At 44.3% G+C, this 27,492-nt stretch overlaps 1 protein-coding gene across 4 annotated transcripts in view; it reads right to left on the reverse strand.

Annotated features, from left to right (window-relative positions):
* The window catches only part of LOC138178104 (uncharacterized), a 99,112-nt gene extending 72,065 nt beyond the window's left edge, over positions 1-27,047 (reverse strand). For 2 of the 4 annotated variants that reach the window (XM_069109599.1, XM_069109590.1), the window contains exon 1: positions 1,421-2,438. In XM_069109599.1, the coding sequence (XP_068965700.1) occupies positions 1,421-1,453 (33 nt within the window). In that variant the 5' untranslated portion in view covers positions 1,454-2,438. Of the gene's footprint in view, positions 1-1,420; positions 2,439-25,154; positions 25,399-26,600 lie in introns of those variants that run through there. The other 2 variants (XM_069109607.1, XM_069109614.1) reach the window with 2 other exon arrangements.
* Between the last annotated feature and the right edge of the window lie 445 nt (positions 27,048-27,492).

The following is a 27,492-nucleotide window of genomic DNA, read 5'->3' on the forward strand; positions in this document are numbered from 1 at the left end:
TGTGCACGTGTAGTGCGGCGAACGTGGAGTCGCTTCGGAAGACTAATCGACCGGGGCGTAACGAGCCACCGAGCGACGATCCTTCCTCTGTACGGACGAGGACGAAACACTTCTCTTCTCCGCGAGCGGCCGCGTTTTTTGCGAGCGCGCTTCAGAAATTTGTCTGTCGCTGCCTTAATACGCCGGCTGTCACGCCCGTCGACGCTCATCCATCCAGAGTACTTCTGGCAGGTACGTGCCTCCCTCCGCTCCTCTTGTATCGCTTTAATTCGCCGGTTCCCACGTGCGATTTCGCCGACTGCGATTTATTCTGACGCGCTTAACTCGCGAAAGTTGTCTCGGCGAACGATGGATCGCGTTTCGTTTCCTTCTCTTTTCGAAAGTCTAACTCGGATGACGTAGTTTGCAGGTTTTTTGTAGTGATTACTCTTAGGAATGAAGATTTAGTCATTTGACATTCAGTTCCTCGGTATAGATGACGTGGTTTTAATATCGAAGAATTTTTCAATGAAATGAGCGAAATGAGCGAAGGCGAAGATTTAATTCTCCAGTGCCATCGATAAAATCATCAGACACTGAACTAATTTGGAGTTTTTCAATTAACCAAGGTTCTATCAATCTTGATGATGTGCGTTTTGTTCGAGAAATAGGTTTCAGAATGACACGGCCATTAGACTCTCGTCAGTGATCGCTTCGGCTGTAATCAGTACTAGCTAACTTACACCAACCGGGCATATCGATTCAATAAATCTCGCGATTCTTTTTTCGTTGTAATAAGTATTACGCGAGATGATACGTAAGACATTCATCATCGATGCGAATGAAAGGAGATTCATACATGGAAAGATGCAGACTGCATCCTGGCATTGGTTTCGAATCAACTACCATGCTAATAATTTAGATCAATCATGAATCGATAAATTTCTGTAAACTCTAACCAGAATAAAATTACCCGCTTTAGGTATTACTTTTATAGAAGTGTAGAGAATTTGACAGTTCGAAGGACTATAATCTAAGGGTTGGCTTCTTTATGGATCACAGTGTTTCTCCAATGATTTGAATATGTTTGTTTCCCAATAATTGCAGCCCGGCTTTCGAAGTACCCGCTGCCACCTCACTTATGTATACTTGTCCACGCTTGTTTCCGCGTTTCATCTTGTAATTATTAACAATCGTGTGCGGTTAACGTTCGACGATCGTACGTCATTTGCGCGGTGCTCTGTGATTACAACGCTTACAACGTTTAGAAGGGTGGCAATGCGACTCGTGGCACGAGAAGAGACTGCAAACGCTCGTCTAACCGAGATCCCCGTTAATAACACGCCAGTCGATCTGTCATCGACGTTGTTTTACTCTTTTCAAGTGAAATTCATTCCCTCCCCCGAAAATAATAGCTGCTTGACAGGTGAAATGTACTCACTATGTCCTCCATGCTGTGATTTCCAACGTGCATTAATCCGGGATTAGTACAGCTTCCCACGGGCGTCGTGTGAAGCGAAGAGGAGCTTACATGTACACGTGCGTTGCTATCGCGAAAATTGCACTTCCTGACAATTACTTCTCCCTTCGTCGTTTCTCCGATCAATCACGCCTTCCTTCTTGCACTTGATATCGAACTACCAGCTGTCATGCCTGGGATCATCGTTCGAAAAACGATCACTTTTCGTCGAACTTGTCACCACTTTCAAACTCCATTAAAACTTGTCCCTGCGCCGAAACCGTGCACCGATATCTTCTTGACGATCATAACACTATTTTCACGGAACGTTTATTGGATTACTCGTATCGGTTGTTAGATACAAGGATTTCTTCCTGCTCACATGTAAATGATTACACTTGGCCGCGTATACTTTCGCGAATCGGAGCTGTTTCTCGTAATCCGAGATGGAGTATCGAGTCTGTTTATACACGGAAAAGCTCGCGCAGAGACACGTACACGCGGGCCCCGCGATCTCACCGTAAGATCGCCGCGAGGATCGTCGTCACCGGTACACGGTGACGACAACGACGGTCAGGGTGGTCCACGACGCGCGACATCCTCGTACCGGTCGTCGAAGTCTCCGCGTGCTCGCTACACGTTCGCTAGCATTGTCGAATCCTCTCCGTTGCTATTCCAGTCTTCTTCCTCTAGAATCGATACTACGTCGACCACAATGTCCTCCGGAATACTCGAAAAATCTCCGAACTTTGATCGACGAATCCTGTGATCAACAAACGTCGTGTCACGCTCGATCTTCCCTATTTCGTATCGATCGAAAGGATCGTCCCGTTTTTATCGTGTTCCGGGGAGCAAGAACTTCCAGCGAATCCAGATCCAGGGACCACACACAGTCGTGGAAGAGTTCGTAGAACGGTCGACGATCGCAGTAGAACACGAGACGAACGGACAAACAGACGAACGGATGCAAAGAACGCGCCAAGAGCCAACCGTTCGCCGGCTCGGGCTGAGTCTCACTGAGTCGGTTGTTGCGTTGCCCGCCAGCTCTGGCCGCGACGTGTTTCGCTCGATAGAGAGGGAGAGAGAAGCATGCAGGGGAAGAAAGAGCGACAGAGACGAGTAGGAAACTTGTGTAGAGGGGGTTGTAAGGCCCTTCCATCGAACCCCTCCATAGTAGAGGCCTACCGGGTGCCCAGGGCTTCGACCATTATCTCTGTTAGGCAGCGCTGCCCCGCGCCACAGACGATCCAGAGGGACGAGGTTCCAAGGGCTTTATTATATTTACGAGGCGTTATCGAGTCAATCCAACAATATTGATTCCGCGCCGCGAAGAGATCGGCCATCTTAAAGAACGCCCAATACATGGACCCCCTTTGGTTACGCGTTCCCTTGCTACCGGAGGGCTCGTGGCACTCTCGCTCTTATTTTTTACGCTCGCAATTTCTTAATAAGGATCTCTCATTCTGCTCAAGTTCTTCCAAATTTGATGTTAATCGAATCGTCCATCGAATCACCCATTGAATTTATCGAATTTCGCGCCACTAGTTCAACAGCGAGCCACGAAATCGGAGCTTGCAAAATATAAATTAGAAAATAAGTGAGTTACAACTGTTTCTCTTTAGAGGAGTAGACAATTTTTTTTTATAGATATAAGTACTATAAAGGAGCAATTGATTCTGAATTGGTTCCGATGGTTGTCGACTAGTTGCTCCGATCGTTGAAAATTGTGGACCTCATCGATCGTCTGACTTTACATCCTCGCTATATCCTTTCTACCACGAGTACTTGTATGTTCCTGACGTTAGTTCCGTGCGCTGAAGAATGTGAATGGAATGCATTAGCATGAATAGAGCTGGAGGCATCTAGTTCCGTTCGGCGTTCGGTAAATTCTTCGTTCGACGATCTCGATTTGCTGTCTTCTCTGGACAGAATAGTTTAGAACATGAGGGAGAGCATGCGGGTTTTCGTTTACAGAGATTCTTCTTGATTCGTCATGACACGCGGTTACATAGGGGTGACCTCCTCCGCTTGGAAGCTTTTTTAGATAGCTCTTGGTGGATAGCAAGCACGACGCACTGTGAGTGAGACGTTTTCGATTCCATGCCGGCGGAAGTTGTGGAACATAGTAATTTATTCTTTGTCCAGTCAATCGTTCCGTTCCTTTTCTTCTTCATTTCCATCAGTTTTTTCTCCTTCCCGCGCTTCCAGCGGGATGACCTCTTCTCTCGTAGCGGGAATAAAAACGAGTTTCTCGTACGAATTAGATGTCCTTTTGAATTATTGTGTCGGTCCTTACCTGACTCGTTGCCGGGGTCATTGTCTTTATAATCCGAGATCTCGTTTTAGCCCTGCTCGTACTATAGTCTTGATTTAGGTGAATTCTATTACGCCCTACTCTCGGCATACATATTGTCATATTAAAGTCGGGATCTTTTTTAAGTCGGCATGGCTCTTTCGTACGTGATGAAATAAGAATAATCCATTCATATTTGAATGTTTTCTTCCTCCCCGCATTCCTTCTCAATTAACGGAACCAAGGATTTAGAATTCTTCATCCGTATAGTGAATTCTTTGTTTCTTTTCGAACGATCCTTGCAGCCTTTCAACATTGCCAAAATGATCAACATCGCCATTTGTGGATATGTGAATTAAAAAACATCATCATTCTTTTCTACTTTTCTATATCCGGGACACCTTTACGATCGTTATCCGAGTATTTGTTCAATTTCAAGATTCCCTGCACAAAAAGAAATTACTTCACAATCAATTTACTCTGATTAAATCCATGTCGTCCGGAGCGCAGTAGCTCTATATTGTGCCATTAGCGGTGACTTGAACGTTCAGAAATAACACCGTCTTCCAGCAATCTTAAGCTTTTTCATTTCACAGTGACGTCCAAACGTAACGTAGGAATAACCCAGGGCGATTTTTTGACGGAAACGAATAGCGCCATCAAAAAGTACACGTTACCATTGAACATCCAGAGAACAGACAGTACATGCTACGTCAAGAACATTATGGGGTAATAATCGCAAACAAAAAGACACTTCCCGATGTCTGCTTACGGTGAACTGGTTACGAACGTGTCCTCACCAGCAGCCGATTCTTCGTAGCGTGGCGTGTGTTCAGATGCACACGTGGATGTGTGGGTGGCCGCGTAACAGCTGATCGTCGTTGTTGATCAGAATGGTCGAGCAGGAAGCTGCGGACATCCTCGTGGCCGCGACCATTTGTACGCGGGCTGCTTTGGAATTTCATCCGTATTAGATTCGAGCGGAATGATAACGATACCGTATCTCAGCCTTTCTCCCACTCGCACCTCGGTCCTTTTTTCATTCGGCTCTCTGCTCCGGATGTCTTTTCTATCTCCATTTTTGGTTTCTATTCTCTGCCTATTATAATTTGACATTCTCTATGCTTCTTGATCGTTCATGCCACACGAGATTCAATTAATTTTTTCATCAATTCCAAGGATCATTTTGTATGCTCTTTTTCTTTTGCGTTCTTTCGTGTTCATTGGCGTTCGAGGGTTACGCAAGAATTCAAGTAGGCTGGACAGAAAGTAAACGTGTCATGTGCCAATAGCAAGACGTTTAATTGACTTCGTGATGTAAAACACATTGCTTAAGCTTGAACAATCGCGACTATTAAATATAGAATCGCGAATAATTAGTCGAGTACCATTTCGACGCAAGTTACGATCGACCAGTTTTATATCCCATTAAATTGTCCCATCGTTGATCTAAGTGAATATGCGGTGGAGTTGGAGAAACCTTGGACAAACGGAGAAACATCGTTTATTCATGTGATCTATGCGTGGATTATTTTGTACGACGCATCGCGTATACCTCATAACGATATCGATCGACGTAAAAACAACGGGGGACATTAATGAACGGGATAAATGCCAATACCGTTACTCGATTCAAGAATTGTATTTTACGATTAGGCATCGTCCTACAGTATCGTATCTACCGTTTCATATAAATTCAATGCTTAAAATATATATATGATGCAAACATCGTTTGTCCGTTTATAACATCTCGTTGAATAGAAACAAGAAATTCGTAAATCTTCCTATACCGGAAGTAGAAACTATCTTAGGCTTAAAAAATCTTTGGTGTTGGTCCTGAAGATGTCGGTAATTGCTTCAGAACTCCTACGTATGAAATGCAAAGAGCACTTTGGGCTATACTAATGAAATGAAACGGATAGAGAGAGGAATAAAAAAAGAAGGGGAAGATCCTAGTTTCTCAAATTTCTTTGTTTCCCAAATCCTACCACGATTTTTTAACGTATGTTCACTCGACTTAAAGAATATCTCGAGGAACGAGAGTTCTTTTCTAATCCTCGTGAAAGCGCGCTCTGGCTGTGTGCTCACGGAAGGTAAGGGAGGAGACTTGATGAACTTGCCTCGTGAATCACCTCGCCTATAAAAATCGGCGCCGATGCGTGAGAGAGATAATGGCGGGGAGGAGCGGTAACAACAGGTTTGCTTATGTACGCACTTACACTGGCCCCGTTGGGGCAGGGATGGGGCCGGGGAGCAGGAAACTCGAAGAGCAGCGACGAAGAAGGCGGCCGCGCGACCGCAACGCGTGCACCTCCAGCGGGAATGCACGCACACGTCTGGCGAGTGCACGCTTGCGCTTGAACCTGATGCAGGTGAGTCAGTGCGCGAAACGCGCTAACACCACGAGGCTAACGTTCGAGTTCAGAGTTCCGCAGGTTGCGCGAGGGTGGCATTTTACCCGTGTCGCGTTACGTTTATTGGCGTGGCGAGAGGGAGTTACAAAGCAGTTGGTGGTCTCTCGAATTGTTCGAGTTCACTGCTTGTCTTTTGTCGAGCAATAGAAATTACATATAAGGTTTCAACGAGAATTTTAGGGAAATGTTCCTATGATAAGATATCGATTTTCAATATAATAATTTCAGATGATTCTGTCGTATTTGGTGAAAAGTTTGTAACACCGTGCAGACGACCATTCGGTTATCTTCTCAAATCGACCAGCACACCAAGAAAACACCCTGCGATTACCATTTCTAACCGTGAAGCAAAAACGAAACATTCGTGCGCGATCATTTTCGAAACGTGCAATCATCACCTTCGGCCTGTTGTCCCTTCGGACGTTCGACGAGCAATTACGGACTCGGCCGCGAGAAATCGGCGAGGCAAAAAACGAATCTCGATGCACTTTAATCCGATAAACTTGGTAATCGTGTAACAGTCGATACGGAAAATCGAACGAGCTACGAGCTAACGAGAGATTCCTAAGGTTTCGTATCCAACTAAATAATCTTCGCAACGCGAACGGATACGCCTGGAATCAATCGCCGCGATCAACGTTAATTATACGCGAATCCCACACACGCGAGGGGCTTTCGTCGATTCACATTCAATTAGCCTTGCCGAATGCCTGGGCGCACCTTCGCGATACAACGATAGCGCGGCACTCTCGATGGAGAAGGACCCTAATCGATTACGTGCCAGGACGATTGAGAAATCCAGCCATTGTTCGCAGCTGTCGATACGAGCCACGGGATACGTTCCACAAGATTCTTCACATTCGACGGAAACCGTTGATTTCGCAGGTGTTCCATCTCCATTTAATGTATTTTTTCTGTACGTTATGTGGTTTGTAATATCGGTGATTACGTCATTTATGTGTGGTATCGAGACACGACAGACGTGTAATTAAACGGTGGGTGTTTTTTGGTTGGGTAATTTAAACGAAGATAATATAACGGTTGTGTAAGCCAGCGCTGTGATTTGATAGTATATTTACATACGATGGTAGTTTAATGTGCTACGCGCTCTTTCGTTTGACTTTCTCTTGTGTTCATATTATTCATTTATGCGGGTACACTTGTTCCTTTTTCTTCCATATGTCTCTTTTTAATACTTCCTGCATTTTCTGTCTATCAGTAGGTACTATATCATGGTCAGCGTGTTGACAGTGACGAGGATAACGATTTGTACGGTATAGGCGTTTCAATCTATTCCAGCCTCGCTAACAAGTCTGAGCTTCGTAAACGTGAAAACATAGGAAACCGAGACGGATAGAAAAATCGATTCGAAGCGGCGTAAAATCCAGGCGAGGCTTAACCCAGATCTTTACTCGAGTGTCGTAAAGCAGCGATAGATTCTAATCTGAAGGAACAACCGGAGGCGAAGTTCGCTATCTTTTCGTTACGCAAGATCGTCTACCGATCGTAAATTTTATCGCCGGCCAGGGATTAATCTGTAAAGGCAATTTGGAATCGTTCACCGGTACCGCAATGGTGACAAAAAGCCGATTCGACGATATCAGCGATGAAAACGGTTTCGATTTGAATTTTGATCGCTTCGGGCGTGATTGTCCGACAAGAAATTCACGTAGGCGTGTTAGAATGCGCCGGTGTGTGTCACGGAACGAAATGCCGATTAATTTACAGTCGTCGGTCCCTTTCTTTCATTTATTTTTCTTTATTTTAGCGATTCGACGACTAATCTAAGAACAACAAAACTAGCGCGAATTAGATCGAATCGAGGTTCGAAAACGAGATTTCGTTGATGGCGATGGCCAATCGGGGATAAAACGAGGAAGTCGAAAACCAGTTGGCGAAACGTGGGACGTAATAAACCACGTCCTAAGCCGTTTTGAACACCTTGTAACGTGTCCACAGGAACGCATTTGGCAACCGTAGATATTATATCTTTATTGCCATAACGTGACGTTGGGCGGAGCCAGTTTAAACGGAAAATGTTTTTAGAGCACCATTAGGTAATGGCGACGGAGCACTCTATTAGTTTACAAAGACAATTTGTTCTGTCATTTATTTTTTTTTTGCTAAAATGTAATGAAAAACCACTTTATCCACCATAATATTAATTACTAATTACGCTTAACTACTTTGTCTCAACAGAAGCTTATAAATGCATATTGGTTCTATTTTCAAAGATAAAACGCTGTTTCTACTTCGTCTCTGTCTCTAAGCTGTTGATAACTTTTATAATCAGCTTTAAAAATATAAGTCAACTACGCAATAAGTTTCCACTCACAGTTGCTAATATCAAAGAGCATCTTAAAATTTCCAGTACGTAAATTTTCCATTTACCTGTCAATATAAAGAAATATCATTGATATAGCGAACTATCTATAGACATAATTAATACTAGTTAATAACAGATCGATACTTTCACCCTCACTAAACGACATCCTTATTTCATATCGAAACATTTTAAATCGTACCTATTACTCCTACATGTAACACGGTCAAATTTATCCACAGTAGATACATTCTCAACTAGTCAGACTGCTTCGAATTCTAGGCGTATTTATTGCGTTTCGTTACACCATAGCCAATCCCATTAACTCTGTTTCTCGATTCTGCCTTGGTTGAGAGATAGCTTTCAGCCACCTATAAGTCGCTTCTGCGGTGCTGTACACCGAATAGCGATCGCGCGTGGGCGTGGAGGATCGCAGAATCGAGAGGCACGAGCTGCTCGATCGCTGGATAAGTCCTATCGCGGTCGCGTACTTGAACTTCACCTTGCGCGCAGGTGAGCAGGGATGCTGTTCAATAACTGTATTACTTCATCGATAATCCTGTATGTACTGGCAGTAACTTAAGACTAGTCACGTGTTTGCGTTACACATCAAGATATGTGTCTGGCTCACGGTTCCGTTCAGTGCTTGAAAATCTACCATAAGTTACCAGTTACCATTGGAAATATTTCTGTGCCTATCGTACGTATGCGTTATATGAAACATTCTGGAATTTCATTAGCATTATAATGAGACTCGCTTGTCATAATTATATTTGTGACGCACATTATATATTTATAAAAGGTGCGTACAAGTGTCTGAATACTTTCGTGAGTCTGCGTACTTACTTACTTGGATCGTAAAGCATCGTCGTATAGGAAGCTAAGATTATTATTAGTAACAATTGTGTCGATATTTATAGGAACGATGGTGAAATTGACAACGTGACGATTAGGTGAATTACGAACATGTTTTCTTGGTTGAGTCATTACCCGGTTTTTCGATACCTGGAATGTGCGTTTGTTCGTAAAACGGGGTAATTATCGCGGGGAACAACGAGGCGGGATTTCGTTGGTATTTGAAAGAGTATCCCCGGGGCTTTCTTTCTTGGTGAAATCTTCGCGTTTAAAGCGATCGCTCGCGGCTCCTCGCTTAGCGTACGTGGCGCTTAATCTCGCGTAAATTCCAGCGGCATTTACTCCCCTCAGTCGTGGTTAACGACTAGCCGCCTGAAGAAGCTAGCGAACTCGCTTTCTGCGTGTGATGAACTCTGCGAACTGTTCGTAGTAATTACGAATATGGCTTCCACCTAGAGCTACGTAAATTTTCAACAATATCTTCTTTTGCGATTCGAACCAGTTAATCATTAAGTTCGTATCATTGATCGTATTAATTTCGTCTGTTTGCGAATAGATTTACGGTAATTCTTCCTTCGTCATGTGTAGATACATTTTTTCCACATACCGGTTTTAATCAAACTTTAATCTCACGGAGACACCGAGGATGAAGCTCAAGGTATCATTACGATAAGCTCGCGATAAAAGCTCGTGCTCAGGTACCAATTATCGCTGGTAGAATACATTACGATCCAGGCGTTGTATTATTTACGACGCGGTATCGAACGTTGTTCCAGAGATACCGTTAAATCTCCCTCGTGAGAGAAAGAGGGTGTGCCGAGTGCGAGAACTTTTTGGACAGACGAAATCATCACTCGTCGCGAATTCACGAGCGGTTGCTTGGGTCGAGAGCGAAGAAGTAATACCGGCCCGGGTCTGTTCCGGCCATCTCGTGATTAATCGGCAACGCAACGGTAATTATAACATGTGTACGAATGATTACCAGTACGCGTAACCATACGTTTGCCCCGCGTCCCACAATAAGTCATCGACGCGGCTCGGTAATGCCCGCCATACTTTAACGGCGACGCTTTCCCTGAGGTGGACGCGTGGCCGTAGGTCCCTCGCGCTACGATCCTCGATAGGAAGGCCATTGGCTTTAATTTAATTGGTGCACCACGACCGCCACGACCGCGCGGATACAATGGATCGAACGACGGATAAGAGAAACGGTCCGATAAGAATCGTGGACCACCAACGCGAAAATCTGCGCGCCTCTCTCGGTTTCGTGTTTTACGTGGTTCAGCCTAGGCCATAGTCACGGTCCGATGAGTGGTATAAGCGTACGTTATTAGTCTTTATACATTTTTACACTTCTTTCGAGTAATTTTATGTCTGAACGTGTTTGCAGAGATCTGGTTTGCTATTTGTTGTCGAGGTATTGTGTTCACAGGTTACGCTCCGCGTGATTGTGTATATTTTCATGGTGTCCTGTTGCGTTTCTTACTCCTGTACATAAATTAACATTATTCTTTTAGCGGTATTAGTCCCTGACACGTTAATTGATGCGTAATTATCATGTACAGTGTAGTTATTGCGTCGTGAATCATCAACATCCTACGTGGCGATATTAAGCATCTTCTCAGTCATTAAACTTCAAGATACGGTGGATGATGGCAACTCACGCGACAGAAACTGAGCCTGATACTTGGCCGAAAATCGATTCGCTGTAGAACATCTTATGAATTTGTTCTATCTCTTTAGTTTTCTCTGGTGGATTTTATATCGAGGCACTTGTTACCTTTCAAGAGGAGTGTAACCGCGAGACTATTGCGAGGATAATTCGCGAGGATGCTTGAACGAGGATTGTCGCTGCATCACCGTCGCCCACGGGCGGGTCAGACCTTTTTCTTCGGCCGCGAGAAGAAACCATGGTGCAGCCAGCAGGCAGACCGTGAAGGGGCAACAGAGACGAGAGAATACCAGTTCAGCTTGAGATGTTCTCGGTCGTGTATTGGGTTACTGGGTTACCGTTCGCAAAGCTCTTTTCATCGCCTCGTTATTCTCGTTCGCGCGTATCAGAGTCACCATCGCGTTGAGGTTGTTCTCGAGTTTGTTGCAGCTCTCATTTTGTATCTTTAATAGAATACGATCATCGTTTTAATAAAATAAGTACATACATCTGTTCATTTATTTTAGTCGACACAATTATTTCTAGCGAGTCCAATTTAAGGCAAGCGAATTGATATGATAGTTTAATATAGAAACCGCGTATCGATATGTATTCGTGCACATACAAGAGCGTTGAATATTTTTCAATCATTTTATTGTTATCAATCATTTATCTTATTCTTTTAGATCGGATACCTTCCCGTTAACATAAAATTCTTTCTTAAATATTATTAAATAATTTCTCACGAGTTATGCTATCATTCCCCGAATAAATGAGCGCTTACATCCGATACTAATTCAAAGTAGATTGTCAAACGAAAGACACACTCGTACAATCTGTTTTGTTTGAATCGCTCCATATAATCTAACCAAGATAACCAATGTATTCGCAAACATCCCATTATATAAACATCTTCCATTTTCTCTTAGATAATCTACCGGATGTTGAGCAACGTACGCGAGATTACGATTCGAGGATTCGTGGGAGCAAAGCACAAGCGTGTTCTCTGCGCGCAATCGATAAGCCGATAAATGGCTCGTTGCACAGGTGTTAATTGCAACGATTAAACAGCCTGCGGACAAATCGGTCAGGTGTGGCCAGAGATCGTTTAATCGCGGTTGAATCCAAACCGGTGTCGCGTTTTATTTCACTTTCCACGCGATCCGCTTCGTCGTTTCACTCGCCAACCACCATGCACCTAAATAGTCGCCAGCGGAATTCCGTGAAACAGGCGGTTGTTGGCTTAAGCTGCGTTTACATTGGCCAACTCTTGGTTAAACTACGTGATACTCGAATCTAATATAATATGTCTATAAAACATGTCGTAAATATAACGGTGTGCAAATACTTTACGTGATGGAAGAAAAGTTCGCGTTTGTACTGATTTGTTGTACGCTTGATCTTAAAGGAATCTACTGTTTCAAGTATCTCTAAACTACTATTTTATACTCCGTACAGACAACCGGAATTGATATCCTGAACTTGTCCTATTAAACGTAGACAAAAAGTTAGCTTCGAGTTGAACGACCAGAAGCAATTATGATTTGATTAAAATTTAGTTCGAAAGGATGATTTTTAACAATTTGTCCGATCAAATCCATCGATAAACAGTTATCTAATGTAAACGCAGCTTTACTCGCGTTAGCTCGGTCAACCAAAGAAACAGATATCGTGTCCGCAAGAAGGAAAGGCTCGCGCGCGATTCCTGCCGATCGTTTGTTCCAGATCTAGGAAACCTACCGCGGCGCGGTGCGACACAGTAGCGTAGCTACGCTTCTTTAACGAGAAAACCAGCCGCAGTGGTGCGCACACGGGCTCTCGCGCGTACACGCGGTTATTTATGCGGTGGATCGAACGTTCCGCGGAGAGAACATTCATTTCGCCTGCCTTAATGTCCCGTTCACGGTGCACGCGTAATGGCGTTTCACCCGTTCGGGGCCCCACCGGCTATCTTTCATCGTGCGCTTTTGTATTCTCCCGTTTCCGAGCTGACAATGCTTTCCCTGGAAAATATATGGTAAACAGGCCTCTGCTTTGAATCCAATAGACGGAACGCGGCTGCGCCAAGCTGCTAACGCAACTTTTGCCAAGGATCACTGACATTTCGATGCCATTCTTTTCTTCCTCAGCTCGATGATCAGTGTTGGTAAGGCAAGTAGCTCGGTCTGCTTTGACGCCACCATAGAATTGTATTGATTTATGAACTCCGGTTAAATGACAACCAACTGCGCTATTCTATTCTGCATTCATGGAAATTGAAGTAGACTGATTTTTAACGAAAGCCCAATTTAGACTGATCGGTACGTTAAAGATTTCCGACTCCTTTCCAGTCAACAAAATTATGTTACTAATAACAACAATTGAGGAATAAAATAAAGAAAAAATATCCTCGACTATCTTTTCAAGCAGGTAACAATAGGAAAAATTGGTTCGGAATAGGAATACGGCACTGGGCCAGATCTGCTGAGCACTTGAGCACAGTATTGGGAAGTTGAAAGAAAGGGAGAGAGACGAAGATGGCTGGGTGAGCATGAAAGTCACGCGACCGCGATATACCGGAGCTTCTTTTTGCCGATTCGTTCGAGCATCGGCACGAGCACTACGAGGTGGCTCGGCGAATCGAGAACCAAGGAAAGGGCATGAAAGATGCGACTAAGGGGAGAGAAGTAGGGAATCGAAGGGAAGTCGGCCAAGCCGGGGCGAGAGGGCCGCGACAACACGGCGGAGGTGAAAGCGGAGGACGCCAGTGGAGGTGGAGAAGGTGGAATAAGAGCTGAAACACGGGATTTACACGTGTATTTGCTAGTGGTGCACTAACGTGCATGCACGACCGAGTCGAGTGTTTATGGTAATCCTCGAGCAGGGTGGCCTCCCTTCCTTTCTTACGTTCCTCTCGGTTACGAGGCTACGCGTTCGCTCGTCCTCTTTTTCTATTTCTTCTCGTGCTTCGCACTTATTTGCTTATGCGTTTTTTCCATTGACGATAGTACGATGTTACCGTAGTTTTATTTTTCATTCCGAAGGTACTCAGGTATTGTAAAATGGCTGTAACGATCGAGAACCGTGCGAGAAGTAAAATTAGAATTATCTCGTTGAAGTACGAAATTAAAATAATCTCAACGTCTATGTTTATGACACGTGTAGAAATTTTAACATATTTGAACCCCTCAGAAGGCAAATACTTGGTACAATAAAATTTCGCTGATTATTCTCATTACTCGTGATTGCTCACTCAAATAAATGTATGTAATCGGCGGGTGTTCACTTAATCAGATACCAACTCAAACATTCGAACGAACAGAATCCTACTTGTATACAATTATTCCATTCTATCTAACTATTCCATTCAACCGATGAAAGATGGATTCTATTATTGAGATTTGTACTCTCTAAGAATGTTTAAAGCAATCATGGATATTTTATGCCTAGGTTAACTATCGTAATAACATTCATTCTTTAGTCAGTCACTGTTCCTTCCAATCGCCATTTGTCGAGGAAAACGTAGTAACCAGTAACTAACCCTCTTGAACTTTACCCAGGATGGTGTCTGCAAACATCGCCAAGAATTATGTCCATGCGTAGTGTTATTTGTCAGATTTGATAGCAGCGCTACCGACGATCCTCTCCCTTCTCTGTACACCATCGTTGAATACCCAGTGACGACCGGTTTTACTTGCGAAAAATCTCGATTCCTAGCATAATTATTATTAGCCAGCCACGATCGTGGTAATGGAAAGAACGAGAAGAACGAAGGAAGGAGAAAGGGGGAAAACAGAAGCGCCGGCAGCGCGTAATGAGGCTTACGTCTTGGCGGTCCAATTCAGTTATCCTCGTTGCGACGTTCCAAAGAACCTGTCTTAAGAAATCCTGTACTTTGTACTTGAGAATTCTCTATTTTCCAGGGAATCTTGTTTCAGATCGATTTCTGGATCGATGTAGAATATTAAAGGGCAAATCGATGAAATTAATTGTACACGTTCACGTATAGAACATTCGAAGAATGCGCGGATTTGTACGTGATCGACGATATCCGGTGATATTGCTCGTAGTCGGTGTGTATAATTACGGGACTCGTTGTCGATGCTAGAACTTTGTAAACTCGAGGGTTTGTAAACGATCACGACGATTTTATTGCCATTCGCTCGCTAAACGAGCGATAGAAGTGTTAGTATAATAGTGGCGATTTGTTCGGGAATTTATGTCGATTCGAGCAAATTTTCCAATCATGTTAATTTCAATCATCACATCATTTAATTCATTTTAATTCGATCAATTATCATTAATTCTGTCTTTTATCGCATATTCGTGATTAAATAAAATAGTTAATTTCGTTATTAATTTAGTATTCCTCTCACAATGAATGCGTATTATTTGTCACGGTATTAAGTTTAATTTCTTTTCCATCTTCTGTCTTCTCGCCTCATTCTCCACGTATTCTAATGATAAAGAGGGAAATTCATAAGCGTACTAATCTAGAAAAAGAAATAACAAATTAATTCGTCATGAAAAAGATATTTCATCGTTATTCCTTAATAGCCTCGTTTTGCTGAGAATTGCTTTCTTCCCGTGGTCTTGGCTGTGACGATAGTCGGAAGTGTTCCATTCGAGGAACGCGTATGCGCGTGCCTTATCATCATTTTACATGCAACGTCGTTCTTTTACGCCAGGCCTACTGAACTCATTTCCAGCGAATACATCATACCATAATCACTGTGATTTAGCGTATGGTAGATAGACAGCGTCGTACGAGAACGAAACTCGTGCAATTTAACGAAATACTTCCGATTTGCGAGATCTTGTTGCACGTACTCGCACGTATGACAATTATGTGGAAGAAGGATCGGCTGTGACTAATTGACCTATTTCCAGCAATTCTATATTCATACGTTTGATATAAATAGCTATAATCTATAGTAATACCATTTGTCTTCGGAACGGTACCTGTTGCTTCAGAAATCGATCCAAATACTATATTTAATTCATATGTATGGGATCATTATCTCCAATAATAAATTATCCGTTACTTGTTTGGATCTAGATATTAGAAATTGTTAATCATAGCTGTAATTTACGAAAATTCGACGGTCGGAACACCAAATGATTATGCGTCTTATATTTATTTATGCACAAAGCTATTTTAATCGTCGTACGTGTTTACCATCGACCGTCCATTGTTCGTTTGATGACTTTATTCCAACTGTTCGATCGTTCGAAGATACCACCCTTCGCGAGGAAGACGAGGAGATGGTGTGTTGTTACATTAACGCCAACAATGTTGGAGATGGCGCCAACCGGCAGTCACCGTAAGCAGGCACCAGCTCGGAGATGAAAAGGGCAAAGAGCGGCGCGTAATTCCATAGTATCGTATGGTCTGCGTGAAAGCAGTCTTTAGATGGTAATAATAATCCGAAAAAAGAACAGCGGCTATCAGCGATATAACATTAAAACACGAGGAAACGTAGCCAATGGAAAATACCAGTGTAATCGTTTGATGCACTCGAGTGTAACTGTTCCTTATCGATTTTTCAGACGTCTATGATAGGCTATGATCTTTGTCTACGCATAAGAAATTCTGATACCGCAAAATTGCGCCACAAAAAGAATGTAGAATATTTAATATCCCTACTCGTGTGTGAGAAATAAAGGGCGAAGGATTAGAAGCATTCTTAAAATCATCGAGTTTATGTTCATTAGCTCCGAAAAGCTGGGACGTTTGCCATATCCGAGGATGGTCTCGTCGTCAGCGTCGTAACGTGTAGTATCTCAGGCTTAAGGATTCCCTTGAGAGACACACGGCGAAATTCCGTGCACCTGCACGTAAGGCTGACGTTTATTAGTCGAGCACAATGTAGCGTCTTTGGGGTCGGTATGAGGAGCGTTTTCGCTACGAAAACGAGCAGCCCAGCTACGCTCAAATCCCTCCGACGCGTGTACTTTATAGGTGTAATTACGAGCCTTAAAACTTAGCCCGGTCGTATCGTGACAGCGAAATTGCATGACGACGATGATACGATAAAGGTCTTCGGCCCCATAAATCGGCAGGAAGATAAGGGCCAATCCGTTCGGTGCTTTTTTCTCGCCGCTTCCCCGGTCACAGCCAAACCACAAGAAGCTTTGGGCTTCTTTCTCTTCTTCTCTCTTACGTCTTCGCAAACGATCGAGATTATGTTAACGTTTCGATGATTTACACCGCTCTCGAATTCTCATTTCGCCAACGGGGGATTCTTTCGTTCACCACGATGAAGATGCAGAAGGATTGGCTTGGTGGTGGAACGGCGTCTTTCGACGAATTCGAGAAGTTTGGCTCTGGCACAGGTGTTTACCTGGACGAGTTATGCGGCGCAGGTGGAAAGTTATCCCTCCGACATAATGACTCTATCTTCCGTGCACGGCCTTTCTCTCGAGGATTGTAGAACCGACGGTGTTACGGTAATAGCCCGTGACTATATGGTTGACCACGACTATCGTGCACTTGGGAGGGATCAACGGGCCTCTGGCCACGGGTATTTTACACGTATAGGTATACGGAGTGACGCGTTCGCGTGGTCGTTCATGTGCCACGCTTTCTCGCTCGCTTTACCGCTTTTGCGACCCGACCACGTGCTCAGCGTTTGACATAACGAATGTAATAGCGATTTGTTAGCGCCGCGGTGAACGCGCCGTTTTATCTGTCCATACGTTCTGTCTGTGTTTCCAATGCGACCTGTGTTACACGAAAGAAACGCTGCTGGTGACGTGAGCGTAGGCGGGAACGTACTTGCGTGTTTTCGTTTTACTTCGATTTGAAATCTATTAGCCAATTTTATTTTATTAATTACCATTTTTGTTTCGTATAATCGTTATTTACCTTCGTAATTTCTTTCACTATATACCGACATTTTAGTTATGATATAGCCTGCAGAAGTTTGAAAACATACTTAGTGACGTATAACGAAATGGAGCAAATTGAAGTATGTTGTACGAGGCGAGTACATCTTCTGGCTATCTAATTAACTCTGCTCGTTGATTGGTATCTTTGAACGAAACGTATAGTCCGTATACAGAAGTCGGCTTCCACGGAGCGTCTACTTACCCCGTGTCAAGGCAATTAGCAGCGGTGATGGGTTAATTGGTCTCGGTCCTCGTTTTCGTCGCGTGACGAGCCTTAGGAGATGGGGAGATTCCTCCGAAGCGGACAGCTCGCGAATGGGAAAAGGGCACCGCGGGCGTTTAAACCCGTTGCCTGTACGTTGAACAGAAGCTCGGACACGCTTAATGTTCGACGCGCCAATACACCGCACACGAAAGACAATTTTATAACTTAAATTACATAAATAATCTAAGAATTACAAACGCTAATATTACTTAGAAACAATTGTAAATAATACCATTTTAAACAGTTACTTAATGAGATTCAAAATACATAATATATGGCTGCTTAATGTCTCTTTTACAATCTTGACAACTCTTACATCGTATAATGTGTGTGTAATTTTTCCACTCGTTACTGCGAACCGGTTCCACCAACTCCCAACGTATTCCCTCAAACACCGCTCGTACAATACCGTTGAACGCTCGAAAAACACGAAGCAACACTCGCGAGAAGTTGCTCGTTCCACGATGGGGCAATGTTTCTGTCGGCGTAAAAATGAATTCGTTCGTTTCGGCGGTACAAACCGCGCGGAGAATAAAGACACGTTCCCTCCCGCGCGTTTCCCTCTGTTTCACCATCGAGTTGCTCTCGCCCACGAGATCAGCGATCTTATCTTCGCCCGTATCTCGAGTCATTCGCGCCTCCGCGAGTCACTAGACGCTTTTAATCGTGGCACCCAAGCGAACACCGTCGCCCATGTATCGTCTGTCTTTAGGAATCGCGAGTGATCGTCTTGATTCGACGCTAAACCTCACCATCTACCATGAAATCGACGATCTCTCGAACCGCTGGCTCTACTCGAACTAGCTGGTTGAAAACGGAGCAAGCTATTTGGATGGGAAAAAGGGAACTGACTGATCAATCTTCTGACCTAGAAGCCCCTTTCATTTGCCAGATGACTGTGCTTTAGGTCGGTTGATTCTTTCTTCCCTGAAACTGGTATTCTAAATGGCTGTGTTTACTGTTATTGGATTAGGTAGAAGGGTCGTAAATTCGATTGGATGTCGGACACGTGTTTTGGAAATTAGGGGAAAGTCAGTTTGAAGAAATATTAAAATATAACAGTTTGTATCTCGTTAATCTTCTTCGCTCTTAAATATTAAAATTTCCACTTCCAAATGTTCATATGTCAGTAAAATGGAGACTGTAGTATCGAAATATTCTTAGTTGGCTTCCTGAGAACCGGTGTTACATCCAACAACGTGAAACGGAAGAAAGAGATTAAAACGAGGGAGGGTAAAGTGGGACAGGCGATCTGGTAACCCCACCTTCTATTCACCTTGAAGAAACAGACGGGAAAAGATGGAGTAAAATAGCAGTGGAATAATGTCTCTATTCTCGCCTCGTCCGCCACATTCTCCAGCTCGTTCTACCCGATAATTACACGTTACCGAAGCACACTGGGCGCCCTTCAATTAAGCCGACGAATCACCTGCTTCCATACCATCCGACCAAAAACTCTACTTCGTCGTTGACCGTCAACCGAGCCTTACGTGCCTAGAGAATCCTCGTCAACGAGAAAGTGAGTTCGCAAGACACCACTTCCTTGAGTGCTTAATGTTCTCATAAGGATACAGTTCAGTTGATAACTCTTTCATACAAAAACAGAATCGTGTATAGTGAAATTTTTGTGAACCTTATTGCTGTAAAAAATTGTTGTTTACTTTAAAATTAGCTGCCATTGTCCTTTTTCCAAGTAAATAATTGAAAGCAATTAGTTTAGCTGCAATTCGTAATGGAAGTCGATTTCCTCGCTTCAGTCTCACGCAATTTGTGTTGAACGATCTCCCAGAATCCACGATATTCTTAATTATCGTCCTTGCGGCTGGTAACCACATCCTCGACGACATTTCTTTCGTCCCCTTGCTTCCAAGGATATTTTTTTCGCATGACATCTCCCTCCGTCGCGTGTCACCGCATGTTTTGGATGATGGTCGAGTTGTTGAAATTGCGTGTGCGACTGCACGACAGGAACCACGTCTCAATTACGAGAGTAATATGCGAGCAATAAGAACGATATTGCTCTGTTAAGGGAGGGTAGATTCGCGTGATTCGTATTTGGCGATATCTACCTTTGGCTCTTCTTTAGAAGTCCATCATTGTCCTTGCGAGACAAATGGAATTCTCGAGAATTGCTAAGATTATACTATGAGAAGGAACAGTGTTTTGTAAATTATACATTATTGCGATCATTATACATTTTATAAGTCTCATAAAAATTCATTACTATATCTTTAGAATTAAGTAAAAAGATAAAAGGCGAATGACTGAGAAATGGAACTGAAACGAACCCGTTCCTGCAGGTGTCCGGGAACTGGAACGCTTACGAGATGAACGGGTTCGTGGAGGGTGCCACGTTCGAGAGTATCGTGCATTACGTGTTGAAGAATATGAAGATTACCCAAGCGCGAGCTGGCTACCTAGTAATGGAGGTTCTGAAGGCAGGAGTTTCTCTAGGACGCATCAAGAAAACTCCTCGCGGCACCTATATCTTGGCAACAGACAAACCTGGCTCTATCACGCACAACATTAAAGAACCACATTTCAGCGATGACAGCGATTATGACGTTTCGTCCGGAGACAGTTCGTGATCAAGCACACACACATATATATGTATCTTTAATCACGACATCCCGAATGAAAAATCATGTCCAGCATTCCATTCTACTAATAAAATGTTAGGAAGCGTATAATTATTTATCTGCTAATTGAATAATTGTTTCGACCTGTCAATTGTTCCGCATACTCAGACTGTCATTATGATACTAATTGCTTTGGACCTTGCGATGCTTCTTTTTCCTCCGTGACCCTCTTCAATGCTGGAGCGTACGATTGGAACCAAGCATATTCTATCTATCGTCGGAAAGAGTGAAAGGGATGTTCAACAACAGCAAAGAAATGGTAATATATATATATATGTAATCGCAAGAATTATTTCACCAGGGCTGTTTCTTGGGATGGTCAGTTTTCAAGCCGGGAATACGACCATCGTTCCAGTAATTGGTTCCTTTTAAATGCGAGCCTAAAAGTTATGAATTTATGCCTCGCCACGTAAGATATAATTGGGTGTTCAATTAATATCTTGATAAAAAACTTGCTACACCGCAAAACGTGGTCCTACCTCTTCGTCTTCCTTCATCCTCTCCCTTATTTTTAGTCTTCCTGTTTAATTTCTTTTGTCTCTTTTCTTCCTTTTCGGAGCAATTCCGCTCCGGGGCTCATCTCGCAGTTCACCGCGTGCTCCGTCAGCGGGGGTCCTAAGCTACCGAAAGTCATTTCGGGAGTAGAGGAAACAAGAAGATCGCGAGATCAGTCCCGACCATTGGCTGTATAATTGATTTTCCGCCGAACGAGCGTCCCACGGAGGCGGCCGTTTCGTCGAACCGGTCGAGTATTCGAAGGATCGCATGACCGAACGTTGCTAGACTAGCCACCGTTCCTGGGAATCTTCGATCGACCGTTCGAGTTTGGAGGCGCACAGGAGCGAGAAGAGGAGTTGGAAGAGTTAAGTAGAGCATGTGGGCTGAGGTATTGTTACCTTAGACGCGTAGTCTCGTCCTAGACATCCTTCCCCCGTATGGGACGCTACTTCGGTAACAGTGGGTCATTATATCTACGATAATCTAGAAATATCGTCACGAGACCCTACTCTGGCGAGTATAAGAATTATATAGTTGACAAGGAGGAGCATCGTTGTCGGCACTTTGCAACAATGTGGAAGACGTCCACGTTCCACTGTTGTTTGATTTGTGTCCCTTTGTTGAATAAGCATTTTTCCATGCATCGTGCTCCCGCACCGGAACGATGTAGCTCGTCCCTCCCGGTACGTATGTTAAGGACCTTTTAAGACGTCTCTCTAGTTTATCCCGCTGCGCTACCGGTACCAGTTTCCGTTCTCCGTGCCTCTGTACACATAGGCGAACCACGCTATTGCCTCCACTTCCAGACGAACCCTCTCTCCTCTTCCTTTTTCCTCGCCTAGCTCGTGAGACTCGTTCCTCCTTTTCCTTCCTTTTCTTCGCCCTATCCCTTTCGACTTCCATCTCTCTTCCCCCCGATCTACGCTCTTCTGTTTCGAGGTGCTGCAGGTGTCGTGCATTGTCCGCCGTCGCGGCCTCTAAATCTCGTCCCTGACGTTGTGCGGCGTAGCTGCGTCGTGGCCAGCTCTCCCAAGATACATACGACTGTCGGGAAGTTACACGTTCCACGGACACTCGTTCTCTTATTGCGAAACGGCCCGGCTGATAACCATCTTTTCGAGAATTTCGGCCCCTTTCATAAGTTTCATCGCCGCGCCAGTATACGCCGGACAACGTCGCGGTGAGAACAACCGCTTAGATCGCTGGCGACAAGTTGTGTAGTCGAGGTAGATTGAGAAATGTGGAAGAATTCATGGGATATAACGATATGGTATGAAGAGAGAGCGGTGAAGGAGTAATAATTTTGATGGCGATGAATTGTCTCCGAATATATCGTAACATCAATAGAACGTCTGCTTTCCAATTTACGAAGTTAATCGATGCGATACAAATATTTCTTAAAATCACACAAAAACAGAAAATCTGGTGATCCTACTACGTGCACTTTAAATATACCACGTCTAATATTTTTTATGTGAACAAAAATTCTTGATCCTTATATCGATTTCTACTTCATATTTTACGAAGAAAATAGATAGCACGCGGAAAGTAAGGAGGTCACCGGCAAATGCAGTGTTTACGCGATACGGAGAATTCCATGGGACCAATTACTAGACGCGAGAAGAGTCGTACTGAAGATTTATTCCGGCCATTACAAGGAACGGTCGCCTGCGGTGGAACGGGAAAACACGAAAACTATTCGAGGCTCACGGAGCGGTCGAAACGCGCCCCGCCTCCGTTAACACGCGCTGCCTACACGTATTTATGCGTTGGCTGGCCGCGCAGCGTCGTCGTCGAAACCAAATGCGTGCTTAACAACCTCAGGAAACAGAAACGCGGTTGCGTCCCGTGAAAGCGAGCCGTTTCTGTTGCGGGCCGCCGCCTATCGCGTACGGAAAATGTTCGGCCGCGATCCTATACGGTGTCCTCGCGGCCAGACGGAAGACTTATGCGTCTACCTTCGCCGCGTACCAAGCTCCGTACGAGGCGGCAGAAACAGGAAGAGCCAGAGGGACACAGAGGATGGTGCACGGGGTGTATCGGCCGCGTACAAATTTATGCCGGTGCCACGCTAATGTCCGCCCGACCGCATACGTTCTCCTTTGGCTCGACTGGCGCGCGCGAGTCAACGTGTACGAGCTTCGATGCGTTGCGAAACGAATCGAGGTTTTGGCCAACAGTGAACCAAGTTCTGAATTTTTTAGGGAAGAGTGAGAGAGAAAGAGAGAGGGACCGTGTGAAAGTAGAGAAATTCTTTCAGTGGAATTGGGAGAGATATCCCTACTATGTATTTTGTTCTCGTATTTTTGTTTTATCGAGTGAAAGTCTATAATATTCATGTCTGTGTAGGAACTTTTTGGAAAATTTACGTTTATAATATTTCGTTTACGTTATCATAACGAGCGAGAGTGAATAAAAAATTCTTGTAGAAACACGTTCACGATCTCGTTAAAGGTGTACGGCACCTGGATTTCAGAAGGCCACAATTTAGAGCGATAATGGACACCATATTCGCGCGGCGCAATCGCGAACTTGCCTCTCTGTAGCGCCCCGTATCTCCATATATTTACATGGACCGGGCTCGATGTGGCGTTTAAAATATTCCGAGCAATAAAAAGACACGCGGGTCGAGCAAAGGCTACTTGCAACATGCATAATTTGCACCCCGGTGCGCCATATACGTAAGTAGGTTGCCAACCGAGCCCATGCACTGAAAGCGCATCGCCGCGCAACAGAGATGTAGATAAATAAAGTGTGAAGCACCGTAAGCGTGCTGCGCGAGCTAAAAGCCTCCACGTTGTCTTTTCCTTTGGTTTGTGGATTCGACTTTTAGAGGCGAGTTTCTTCTTTGGTTCTTCTCCGGGTTCTTCCTTTCGATTCTTCCTCCGGTACCTCCCTCGGTTCTAGAGGCTAATTGGACCAGCCACGGCGGACCAGCTGCCTCTGTCACAAGGCGGTCCGTGTTTCATTCAAATCGATTCCGAGTAAAATCCCGGTCCGATCGATTCAGGATCGTATATTACGCGTGGCGAGGCGCGCGACCTTGATCGACGGAAATTACGGGACTCGCGATTTGTCTTCCCAACACCGGCCTGCGCGTGAATGCCCATCAGCGGAGTTCCCAAAGGAGTTCCAGCTAGCGGGGCTACGTTCCTGTAGGCTACACATATCCTACGCGTATAGCAGGGGCAAACGATCGGATTCAAGGCGAGAGAGCCACGGGAAGCGGGCGTTGGTTTTGCAATCTCATCCAAATAGAGTGTGGATTTCTATGTATCGAGATAATCGATCTTAATGGACCGGACTGGGCCGCTAATGAACGCTGTAACCGGCCCAGGGAGAGAGGAAGAGAACTGGACAAGCGTGTCGAAAGGTGCAGTCTGTCCTCGCGAGTGTGAAATAATCGCCGCCGTAGATCGTCGAATCGTGTTAAAGAAGGACTAACAGTCCTCTCGCGTAGGAAAGAATGCGAAAAGAGGAAGAAGCTGAGGAACTCGGGTAAGAATGTCATAATGCGTTTCCGCGGGACCCTGTAAACCGGATTCGAAACGGTCGATAGTCGGGTTTCACGAGGATCCTATTAAAACCTCGGCGAAAGGTTTGCAGTGTGCTTCTTCTAGGGCCACATCGCAATTACATTTTATGTCTTGCAATCAGTAAAACTCTAAGTACGCCGAGGCGCGTAGTTTGCTGGTGTAATTTCACCTTCGATTCCTTGCGTCCGCTGCCCCTACGACCCTCTGCCTCCGTGCTCGCGCAAGGAACACAGCGCGTCGTTGTAATTTCGCGAGAGGCGGGATAGAGACAGAGAGAAAGAGAGAGAGAGAGAGAGAGAGAGAGAGAAACAGACAGAAAGAAGAGCCACGGGCATACAGGAAGGTGTAAGCAGCTCGGTAATCAGCACGTACCTCATCTTCGACGATAACGCGAAATTCCACGCGTATGCGTTCTTCGGAACCTTTTTCCGCCAGTCGCGAGTATCTTTTTAACTCTTCTCACTGTTTGCAGACGCCATCCGAGCTTCTGAGACCGTATAACGGGTGTAAATTAATACGGGGTACTGGAGAAATCATTTGGTCGAGTCGTGTGCCAGGTGGAGCTTGCTCTTACTTGGTGTAGGAGTGTCAATGATTTGACGCACGAGGTTTTTATCTGCAAAGAGACAATAAGGTGAGTTCTTAAGTAAACGTTCGTTCTTCTTATCGCATATGTACTTTATCGTTTACGTGCGACGTATCTATCGCTCGTAAAATGGAGAATTCTATGCAGGAGATGCAAATGATCGTCACGCCGCGCCGCGTCGACCACGTTTCGCAAACGAAGCTATATATTCCACGTAGCAAAGTAATGCCGTCGATTTCGTGTTTCCCACAGATAATCGTAATTAGAGGAACTTGACCGTGAGAAGCCGCGCGATATGAAGCATAACTCGTATAAAAAATCCGCACATACCCCGTAATAAAAAATATAGACGTACATTTGTTTATTGCAAAGTTTCCGCTTTGAATTTCATACAACTGTTATCCCTTTTGTTTCCGCTTACATTCGCCGATATCCATGTAGATCACCGGTGATAAAGTCGGAACCTTTGACCCTTTGTATGCAGGGGACTATCAGGTAGTTAGTTTCCGACGAACGAATTAATTTCACGTTGATAAAGCCGCGTCTCGCGTTAATCGAGACAGATAAGGGAACTAGCCCAACCCCGGTAAGAGGCGGAATTAATTAGGTTTCCTGGTAACGGATTGGCGGACGTTCGAGTCGGAGGGAGACCGGTACCGTTTCGATCGTATCTGCGCTCAACTGTCGCGGCTGCCGGTTCACCGAGAACGAGTTTAAATTACTCGGGGAAAAGGTGCCGTTCCACCGCCCGCCATGAACGTCTTAATTACGCGACCACGTTTCCGGGGTGATTATCGTCGGCTGTTTAAATATTCAGGATTCGTGATGCGCTACGAGCCTCGTTTCATTGGCACAGGAGCAACCGCCTGATCTTTCGCGTGATCTTGGGTTATTCCAGTCGCAGTAATTTATGGGTTGTCATCCCCGGTTGCCTGATATTAACCTTTCCTTGGTTTTAGACCATTGCATTTTTGCGACGCGGTCGACCAGCAATTTTAGCACACTTTTGCATTAGTGCAGCATTTTGGAACTAAGGGTTTTGTTTTACAGAGGAAAAGATTATACATGTTTGTCAATTTATTTGTATAGCAGACTTTATCCTCGGTTTTATTAATATTATTCTACTTATGTAATTCTTTCTTGCACAAAAACGTGTCGACTTTCTTACGTCCTGCGTGGAAACCCCCTGTGTAGAAATATCTTGATACGTGGTATAAATCAGAACAACTTACCGGCTGCCCTCGTGCAACATTCCCATACTCGTTTCGCTGCGTAGAAAAGATAGATGGACGCACGATAAGGTATTTATCCCGTATCCATGCAGATTACCGTTTCATCGTCGATTCTGGAGGGACTAATTTCACGGGGTGTCCGTTGCGTGCACGTAAAAGCGTGCTACGTTGGATTCCTATCAGGGCGGCGTAGACGACGTTGCGTGCGATTGGTATCACCGCGTTCCTCTGTAACACCGAAAGCCGGTCATTATGCGTTCGACATTTATCCGCGCGAATATGTTACGTTGTGTTATAGAAATCGTTCAGCGCGCGAGGCTATGGGAAGTCGACGCTGCTATTACGCGCGTTCGCCGCATCCTGTTGGTCGTTGCGTCTCCGGAACACAAGGAAATCGTTGAAAACTTGGTAACACTTGCACACTTTCTAGGCTCATAACACGGGTAGTTTGTCTGAAAATAGAATACGCTTTATAGGTATGGTTATTATAATAAAACCTTAATGTATTGCTCGAGACTTTAATGATTATATTGTACAGAAATAGGATAGCGAGGAAGATGAAGGATATTCCTAGTTGTTGTTGGCTATTTTCTTAAAAAGTTGATCGAAAGATAAGTGTTTCTTATCGATTATATAAATTAATTCTTCAAAAATAAAAGCTCGTGCGATCTATTTTAGACTCGATAGCTTCCTTATAAACATCGTTTTCTTAAGAACATACTTCCTTTGATCTAATTATTTTGTTTGCATAATTATTGCACTGAAATCTATATACAGTGTTAACTAATACCTCGTGAAAATACTAACCATAGTAACTTCAGCTAAACTTGATCAGCTGACGTCAATCACATTACTTTAGTTTTGATATATATACAAATTCGTGTCACTATTC

Source organism: Bombus flavifrons, chromosome 1 (genome assembly GCF_040668555.2).
Source record: "Bombus flavifrons isolate JBK064 chromosome 1, iyBomFlav1_principal, whole genome shotgun sequence".
NCBI lineage: Eukaryota > Metazoa > Arthropoda > Insecta > Hymenoptera > Apidae > Bombus > Bombus flavifrons.